The sequence below is a fragment of the Limulus polyphemus genome, unplaced genomic scaffold (genome assembly GCF_000517525.1).
Source record: "Limulus polyphemus unplaced genomic scaffold, Limulus_polyphemus-2.1.2 Scaffold5819, whole genome shotgun sequence".
Classification (NCBI taxonomy): domain Eukaryota; kingdom Metazoa; phylum Arthropoda; class Merostomata; order Xiphosura; family Limulidae; genus Limulus; species Limulus polyphemus.
This window is the reverse complement of record NW_013671429.1, coordinates 48659-58891: the sequence shown is the minus strand read 5'-3', so window position 1 is coordinate 58891 and position 10233 is coordinate 48659. Positions and strand designations below refer to the sequence as shown.

General features: G+C 35.9%; 1 protein-coding gene across 1 annotated transcript in view; it reads left to right on the top strand.

Moving 5' to 3' along the window:
• The first annotated feature begins 875 nt into the window (after nucleotides 1-875).
• LOC106473025 (ecotropic viral integration site 5 ortholog-like) overlaps nucleotides 876-10233 on the top strand; it is a 20954-nt gene continuing 11596 nt past the window's right edge. Inside the window, exons 1-6 of the mRNA XM_022401536.1 lie at nucleotides 876-1001; nucleotides 7608-7751; nucleotides 8072-8161; nucleotides 8725-8822; nucleotides 9329-9389; nucleotides 9722-9775. Of these exons, the coding sequence (XP_022257244.1) occupies nucleotides 876-1001; nucleotides 7608-7751; nucleotides 8072-8161; nucleotides 8725-8822; nucleotides 9329-9389; nucleotides 9722-9775 (573 nt within the window). The remainder of the gene's footprint in view (nucleotides 1002-7607; nucleotides 7752-8071; nucleotides 8162-8724; nucleotides 8823-9328; nucleotides 9390-9721; nucleotides 9776-10233) is intronic.

Genomic DNA, 10233 nt, shown 5'->3' with positions numbered 1-10233 from the left:
TAGCTTTATTTAAAACAAACAATTCATGCACAATTCTCTTGACTCTGTTATTTCTAAGTGCATATCGGATTGTAAATTGACAAGTTGTTTGAGAAATATACTTTTTAATTTATTAAAATGCATGATAATTTACAATCTAACCTCCGTTTCATTAAACCTACACGTCTGTTTATGAAAAGCACGACAATTTACAAATATACATCTCGTTTTAATGAATGGCATGTTTATTTTCTACATGTACATGCTGTTGATAGATCTACATATCGATTTATAAATCTTCGAGGCGATTTAATGAAACGAAGAGAAGACAATCAGTTATCACGCACATTTAATAATCAACAAACGTATACCTGAGCCGATTTGTCAGTTTACAAATAGCAGTGGCACTTATAGACTAAGTATGCAATATGTAAATTGCACATACAATTTAGCTTAAATTGTTTGTTTGTTTGTTTTTGAATTTCGCGCAAAGCTACACGAGGGCTATCTGCGCTAGCCGTCCCTAATTTAGCAGTGTAAGACTAGAGGGAAGGCAGCTAGTCATCACCACCCACCGCCAACTCTTGAGCTTCTCATTTACCAACGAAGAGTGGGATTGAACGTCACATTATAACGCCCCCACGGCTGAAAGGGTGAGCATGTTTGGTGTGACGGGGATTCGAACCCGCGACCCTCACATTGTGAGTCGAGCGCCCTAACCACCTAGCCATGCAGGGCCAAGCTTAAATTGTAAAGCTGAATTAAATAACGAAGGAGTAACAATAACAATAAAAATAACACAATTTCCGAATATTTTTTACTGTTGAAATTTGTTAGCAGAGCTTTAGTGAAATGTTCAGTTATTTTTTGTAATCGTAAAGTTGTTTTATTTGCAGATGCCAGAAGAAGAAGCATTCGCTGTCTTGGTGAGACTCATGGATGACTACCGATTACGAGAAATGTACAAACCATACATGGCAGAATTAGGGCTATACATGTATCAGCTGGAATGTATAGTGCAAGTAAGATGAGAAAATACTTAGTTATACATCAGATAAAGTGTGTAGACCAGGTTATACTATATACGTGATGAAGTGTGTGGTTCTGGTAGGACGTGATTGTTTAACTGTTGTATACGGTAGAGATATGATGATTGTGTGTATCAGGTGAATTATGTTACCTAGGAAAGAGTTATATATATACGTAGGATGTCGGACAGATAAGTTTAATATATTGTCAAGAATTCAGGCTCTATAAATGCACTGCACAGAATAATTTCGAACTTGGACAGCAAAGAAGAAACGAACGCATGTGAACCAATTAAACAGATGTTTATTCACAATCAGTATAAATATTTATTTACCAGTCTGACCCGTTTCTGAATCGCCTATGTTCTAACTGGTTGCTGAGCTGGAGAGGTTCTATATATACACGAGTTTGGATAAGACAAGGACAGAAATAATTATACCTTTTCACACTCTCTATTCAGACAAGGGGTCCAAGTGTGGCGGTATACTATAATCCCAAGTTGCATCTGTAAACGACTATTGCGATTATTACATCCAGGGGATACCACCCCCCATCTCACATCAATCTGTATATGTGTCAAACCTGGGGGGTGTACTCCTCCAGGGAGTGGACACAGCCACAGATCCAAAGTGTATTCTGTTCATTGCCATATGTAACCTTTAACTAACCAAACGGATTAGTACGTTTATAAGCATTTGAAATGCTGTTCGTTTTGTGAAATCGCCTCGAAGATTTGTAAGTTGTCATGCAGAACAATTTAGAAAAATATGCCTGAATAAAGATATATTCTAAACTATTTATGAAAGGGTAAAATTAGTAGGTGTTTCAGCAATGACACTGGATAATTGTATATATCAGCTAGTGTTAGTTATCCAGGTGTGATATATGTATTAGTTAGAGTATAAAGTCCAGGTAGGAAAACTGAAAGCGGGCTAAGGATAGGCAAACATAGTTGTAGGACATTAAATTCCCAGTACTTGTGGGCTTCAGTGTGAGTAACGGCACAGCCTTAGTTTCTGCCTAGGGTACCGGTTAAGTTATCGTCAGCTCTATTTGAAAGTATCTGCTGGTTAGATACATTCTGTAGTTAAGATGAACGTATCAGCTGGAGTGCACTTGTAGTAGTTTGAGTAGTTAAAAAAGTGACTTACTAGCAAGCACTAGTGAGTTAACCATTTAGTTCAGTTGATAGATCACTCTTCTGATACGTGACAGGTCTCAGGCTCAATTCCCAGTAGAGGAAATATAAAATATATTGAAAAAAAACAAAACTATTGTCGCCAAACTAGTGGCCATCCCACGATCCTGGAATTAGGCTTAAGGATGGGCCTTATTTTTTTTTAAAAAGGGGGAAGAATGTAGTTATGCTTGAAGGCCAAATTGGTGATCAAGAGGATACTTTGATAGTTTGTGAACCTTGTAGAACCGACTGGGAAGAGCGCCTGCGATACATCATGATGACGTAAGGTGTAACTAAGTAGAGATTGAAAGTTTGCTTGCCTAATGTTGGGGCACGAAACAACGCTCCTCACTATGGGCGTGACGCATGGCCCACTTCCTAGTCATGAAGCAACAAAATGCCCTCTGGCATTTGTAGAATGGTTGAGAACAATCATGGCAGACGTGCACGAGCATGAGCGCTGGGAACTAGGTTAGGCAGCCATCTGCTAAAAACAGTGCTATGATAAGACAGTCAGGGAGAGGAGCTTCCAGCCCACAGAGTGTGTGTGACAGTAGTATGTATCTACAGCACATAAAACACTTGACTGTGGCTGGACTGGTCTCCACCAAGCACTTAAACAAGTTGGAACTCTGACTTATAAGATCCTCCATTACTGGGAAGTGTGCAAGCATATCTAACACATGTACTATCTGCGACCATATATTAAGAAATAACTTCTAGTACCTTGGTCGGCCGAGATGTTGGAGGTTGAACCCAATGAGGCTGTCATTGAGCATGTCAGCTTAGCTGATGATGATGATTAAGAGGAAGATACAAGTACTTACCTGGCTTTCTTTGCTAAGTTTGAGGAGACACCTGAAGAGATGATGGGGAGGGAAGGCCGAGACACCAATGACAACATCCTCGTCGGTATGGCTGGGATTGAAACTAGTTGCCACAAGCTAGAATGAGCATGTAGTCGAAGGATTGCTGACCGAAAGGGTGTCACGACCTTTGCTTTTTGAGTCATCGAGCAGTGCTGTTTGGCAGAATGTACGGGCTACATCTTGTGACTGTTACTAATAAATCATACGAGCTAGGATGGTCATTTGGTTGAAAATTTGATGACTGAAAAGGAAGATGCCCAATCTTGTTTATTGGAGTGGTATTGGTTCATCTAAACCTGCTGTGCAGTATCTGCCATATTCCACTCTTATCAGTGTAGTTGTAGTTCTTCTGAATCTGTTGCGGGGGTTTCTTCTGTATACTCTTGAGTAATGGTGCCTTTTGTGAACCTTCTACAGAATTTCATCTGTGCACCCTTATCAGAGAAGCATTAATTATTTTTAACAGCTGTGGTGTATCTGCTGCAACAACTACGATGGTCATTGGTTGTACCACCAATGACTATAAGGGCTTAGCACTAGTTCCTTTTAACAGCTGTGGTGTCTCTCCTGTAGCAGCTAAGATGACCATTGTTTGTATCACCAATGAATATAAGGGTTTAGCACCCTTATCAGAAAATCACTAGTTCCTTTTAACAGCTGTGGTGTATCTCCTGTAACAACTAGGATGGTCTTTGGTTGTACCACCAATGACTATAAGAGCTTAGTAACCCTTGCTTTTCGAGCTTCTGAGTGGTACTGTAAGATAGTCAGGATGGTTTTCGGTTGGTATGCCAATGACCATCCTTATCGGAGAAGCAGCAGTTTATCTGAACAAAGTGTGAGGTTATCGAAAAAGCACAGGCTCTAGTATGGGTGTAACTTTTGCACAATAAGCAAAGCAGAACGAAAACTTTTAATACTTATGAATCGAATTTTGGTTGAACCGTAGTTCAAATAAATTCTGCCAGGAGGTATTTTCGTAAGCCGGAAAAATCTGTCGAGTCTCACCTCTCACAGGTGACAGCACATTACCAGACCGTAACTGTCGTGACAACTCACATACAGAAGTTGCCTGAGTGGGTTACTATGGTTATAGCACAATGTGCCAGTAACTACTAGTGAACGTTAGAGTTAGGCGGTTTGTGGTATTTGCTAATGAATTAACCGACGGCCCCATTAACTAAGTACACTCAATTAATCAATTAGTACAGCGACCCTCAAACTATGGTACAAGGTTGGTAATGGGTGCTACCAGCCAGTTTCCTTCTCTCTAGTCAGTAATTAAAAAAAAAAAAATGTTTGATGGTTCAAAATTAGTGACAGTGGTTGCCATAACAACGACAGGACGAGCAAGTCTGGTGGCAATATTTCCAATATTTGGATAGTTGGAATAATTGAAAACAGTAAAAATCAGAAACCCTAAAAATAATTAGTTGATTATTTTCGTGACAATTAGATTTAATTCCGGGCTGTGCACCTACAACTTTCACTGGCCCAACCAAGTTCACTCTTCTTAGCGGTTTAAAAAAAATCATTATATCAAATTTTAAAAATCGTAAGATTTTTTTGTTGTTGTTAAGAAGTACAACTAGAGTGGGACAAACATTTGTAACATTACTTTTTTTATATTCGTGGCAGGTGTTTAGTTTTAAAAGGAAAAAAACGTTCCTCATCTGTAGTGTTCAGGGATATTAATATCCACCCCGCTTATGAAGATTACGTTTAACTAAAGTGGGCTTTTGATAACTGTATTGACAAGGGAGTTTCTGATTAATTGTTCGTCAGCTGATATTATTATTCCTGGAAGGGGTTTAAGATATTAGTATCGATTTAAATTGTGCTACATGACTTTTCCTGTAAATCCATATCACCGTATGGTGCCCCCCCCACACACACTATTTACACTACCCCCCCCAAAAAAAGGGGGAGCTGAAACTGGGAGTGATTTAATTGTAATTTCGATTGTTGGAGAATTAAGGTGTTAAGACTGTGTATGAAGTTAACTGTTAATCGAAGAAGCAAGTAGATTGATTAACCCTTCAACTGCGATTGACATCCTATGATGCAAGCATTTTGCGCGCAACATTTTGAAGGGTCCACCGCAAAAATGTGCGAATCTTTGCTCATGGGGTGGTAGGCAGATTTACACAAGACGCAAACGAAGGGCTAATGTTTCGTTTAATACAGGATTATGAATCTTTTAGCTTTTACACTAAATCTTTCCACAGGTAATGATATTTTACAAAAGAGGTGAAAGTAAAACGATCTATTGCTATACTTGCATGAAAATCTGTTGTTGTTTTTCACAGTGTTTTATAAGTGTTTGGCATAGGGGGATTGGATTTAATACATCAACCACCGGGGCAGATTTGTTTTAGTGGGAGTACTCACTTCCCAGCCACAGGAGAAAAAAAGAAATATCCATACAGAAGTGTTAAGGGTTTTTGGTGTACATTTCTGCGACATTCTGGTAATTTCAGAAATATGTAAAAAAAAATTGCCCGGAAATGTTTTGACACAATGTTTAAATGTTTCCTGGCAGTTTTTTTTTGTTGTTTGTTTGTTTTGGATTTTTACTTTAGGGAAGAATTTCACATATACATGTTGATAAAGTAATTTGTAAATTTGTTTGTTTGTTTGCAGTTAAACACAAAGCTACATAATGGGCTATCTGTGCTCTGCCCACCACATTACCCACACACTGACAGGTTGAATAAATAGACCATCACGTTGAAATTATCTCTGAAGTATGGTCATGATAAAATTAAACTTGGGGCAACCCGATGTTTTATTTGGTATGTGAAATTATTTGGATCAGCGTATTGAAATATTTTTAAGAACTCAGTTTTCTAGGTATGATCTTAACATAAATCACAAGAAGCCCAGTTGTACATGAAAATGTAGGCTGTGATGCTGAGGGTAAAATATGACACCTCCAAGAGAGGTGGCTATTCTTGTCTCCAATGGAGTTTGTTGCTGACGGAAGTTGCCAGAGAAAGGAAACGTGGGTTATAATGAATTCTCAGAGTAAGACAAATTTGGTTGGCACCCAATACTGTGAATACGGCCTTGTTCTCAGCATCATCTTGACACTCTACCTAACATTTCCACTAATTACCAAAATTTTTATTTTCTTTTTCACACAAACACCCCTGATAACCCAATCTCTCATATGACTTAAAATCCCTAATTCATTCCCATCACACAAACTTCTAGGGTGGATGAAGAAGGACCCCAGTTCCTGAAAATCCTTGGGGAAATCCTCCACCCCTAAATTTCTGACTTTGATTTGATTTAGTTTGGATACTCCATTTCTTTCTGACTAGTTCCAGGCTCTGGTAGCTAGTAAACAACCAAGGGGGTACAGAATAGCTGCAGACCATTGTTGTGGCTACAATGAACTAAGAACGGTTGTTTGTTTGTTTTTTGATTTCGCTCAAAGCTACACGAGGGCTATCTGTGCTAGCCGTCCCTAAGTTAGCAGTGTAAGACTAGAAGGAAGACAGCTAGTCATCACCACCCACCGCCAACTCTTGGGCTACTCTTTTACCAACGAATAATGGGATTGACCATCACATTATAACACCCCCACGGCTGAAAGAGCGAGCATGTTTGGTGGGACGGGGATTCGAACCCTCGACCCTCAGATTGCGAGTCAAGCGCCTTATCCACCTGGCCATGCTGGGCACACAATGATCTCAGAGGCAGCTCAGGTAATGGTCAAGTTTGGGAGTAAAGGATTCCTGCATCACCAAAGTTTGAAGGTAGTAGGGATCATGTTATGGGCTGGTTATACATGAACACATGTAGTCCATATACACAGAGCTCAGCCCCACATTGGGCACCAATGTAGTAATTTATTTTTTGTGATATAGTTTCTCACCTCAGTTTGGACCAGAGACCTCTTTCACATCAGGCAAATGCACTGCCAACTAAGCTAAATGGCTAAACCTCTAGCACTTACAGAAGTAAGACACTTTTTAACAACTACTTCATACTATTTAAGTTCATTGTTTGTATCATTTGTACCGTGCATTTCAAATAGTGAATGAAAGTATCAATTATTGTATCATTTCCTTATTGAATGGTACTTTGCATCCCATAAGTTGTGAAGACAAGGAATGATTGCTGTTCATGTTAGCTTGAGTAGTTTTGGTAAGTCGATTGTTTGTTTGAACCTCTTAAACTATATAGTTTAGTTAGAATATTCAAAAAATATGAAACAAAACTTGTACAAACGCATCGTAAACTTGGTCTGTCATCTATTACAAATTATAAAGGAAAGTAAATAAATATCAAACTGAAGATTTTTGGTTTAAACATGTAAAGGTTAAAACACTTGATTAAAAATTCCTTTTCTGTTAGATTAAAAATTGCTGTGTTATTTTTTGTAGTAGGAATTACATTAAAAATTATTATATAGTAGAAAATTTTTCTTTTAAAGTATGAGAGTGTTGAACATCATGTGTTGGGAAATGTTGTCTTTAGTTGTTACATTTTTTTATCTGACAGAGAATTTGTCTTTTCATAACTGTTTTTTTTTTCTATAGGAGCTTCTCCCAGAAGTTCACATTCATCTTCAGTCTCAAAGTTTTCAGACTTCAATGTATGCATCGTCTTGGTTCTTAACTCTCTTCACATCTTCATTACCCCTTCAACTGGTCTGTCGGGTGATGGACCTTCTGTTGTCTGAGGTAAGTTTTGTTCAGTTGAGGGTTTCTTGTCATTTAACAAACCTATTTCTCTATTCTCCCAAGAACTCAGAAAATGCTTGTGATTGTAGTTTTGTCAATTACATAAGGCCAATAAATTAAATATACAGTAATTGTGGTTTAGTTGTAAACCAATTGTTTCAGTTTGACAGGAATTTTTCATTGCAACCTAGACTCTTTTATTTTAGTGTTAGTATTCAATCAGTTAGATAGAGGCTGTTTTCAGGTTACGGATATATTATAAGATTTAGATGTCTGTTTTATACTCTTGACTGTATTTTTATAGTTTTTATACTTAACAGGGAATTGAGATCATTTTCAGAATAGCTGTAACCATTCTTCAATTTTGTAAAGAAGACATCTTGCAGTTAGACATGGAAGGAATGTTGAAGGTAAGGTATGCTCATATTTTTCAACAAAATTTGCAATTGTTGCTATAAAGTAGATTATGTTAAAATTTTTGTGACCTTTTGTGTTTTTGGCTTTTGTGATGGATAACATTTTGAATAAAAAACACATTCTAACTTAGCAATGTCTTTATAAGATTTCATTGAAGTAAAGTAAATGATATATGTGAAAACTGCATTAAGAAAGATTTTTATTTAAATTATAATAATTTTTTAAAAATAGAGTAAACAGAAGCATTTTTTACCTGGTTAATTTACAGAAATATAAATATGTGTGGGTACAGTTTTAATATATAAATATGGTTGCACAAAAGAAATTTACAGATAAGAAAATACTGTTTTGTTATAGTATAATAATTCATTTTAATGTTGTAAAACTTGGAGCTACCTAATTGTTTAGAATATTTAGTTACAGCAGGTATTTTGTTATCTTCATTATGTTTTGTATGTAGTTCTAAAACTGCTATATTCACCATTCAGTGGTTTTAAATGAATACTATATAGAAAAATACTGGTTTAATAGTTTTTTTTTCTTTACACTACTGTAGTATTTTCAGAAAGAAATGCCTGCTAAGTGTGAAACGGATCCAGATTACTTAATTAACAAGGCCTTGCAAGTCAAATACAACATCAAAAATATGAAGAAGTGAGTAAGGTTTAAAATTGTGCTGAAATTATAATAAAATTATGATATTTCAACCTAATAAAACACTAGTTTCGTTTAGAGTTTACTTACTGATTAAGTATATTCTATTACAAGTTACAGCGTTTACAGTAAGTAAGATTTGTTTTTAGAACAAGAATGATGTTGTGATCACTGGTGTAATCATTCATTCATTCATTGAGAATGATCGCACCAGTGATCGAAACGTCATACCTGTTCTAAAAACAAATCTTACTCACTGATTGTAAAAGCTGTAACTTGTAATAAAATATAATAAAACACTGTTAAAGATATTTGTTTGTGTGGGTTTGAATGAAAAGCTACATAATGGGCTATCTGTTCTGTGTCCACCACAGGTATCAAACATGATTTTTAGCATATAAACCTTCAAGCTTACCACCGAGTCACTCGGGGGCACTACTAAAGAACAAAAAAAATAATATAATGTATTAGATTTTTAAAAATTAAGACTAAATTTTTTTTTTCAGATTAGAAAAAGAGTATTCAACGTTAAAGACAAGGGAACAAGAAGAAATGACAGAAATGCGGGTAAGGCATAAACTATCATTTTGTAAAGTTGAACTCAAAGATAAACTGAGAATTAAACAATTTTATTTCAAGTAAAAATCTAAAGTTTGACTACCACAAGTCCTACAAAAGAATGTATATATACACCTCAAGTTATTTGTTAATATGTATTGAGGAAAAATACTAATATGAAACATCTCTTTCATAAAGAAGTCAAACTCTTTATTCTTTACAGATATTTTTAATCATGTCATTATTCCATTTTATATATCTAAAAAGAAGTTAAGGAATAGGAAACTTGGATTAATTAAAGTTTTGATGAAACATAAAATGTGACAATACATCTTTTACAGAAGATACGGGTAGAAAACAGGATTCTTAAACAAAGAATTGAAAACCTAGAGCAGGTAATTATTTCACCTGTTTTTAGTTTTGAGAAAATTTGATTTGGTTCAAAGGTGATTTGTCCTCAAATCTTTTGTATTACAGTATTGATGTAATTTAGAGAGTTATATGTATGCCATTGAGGATACTTTCATCCTTATGTCATTCACAGTACTTTTATCACTCTGTACCTTCTAAAACATCTAAGCAACCACCAAACATAATATTAGAATTGAAAAAAAAACTTCATTTATACATGACCATAGTTTTGCCAGTAAAGGTACCTAAAAAAAAAGAGGCTTTCACTGATTCTTTGCTTTGCTAAATCATACTAGCAAGCAGTATTTAATTTTCCCTGACTAAACTGGAAGTGTATTACGGCAAAACAAAGATTAGATCAGATTTTTCAGGCATTATTTAACAGAACTTATGAAGAACCTGAGTGTATATATATATATATATATATATATATATATATATA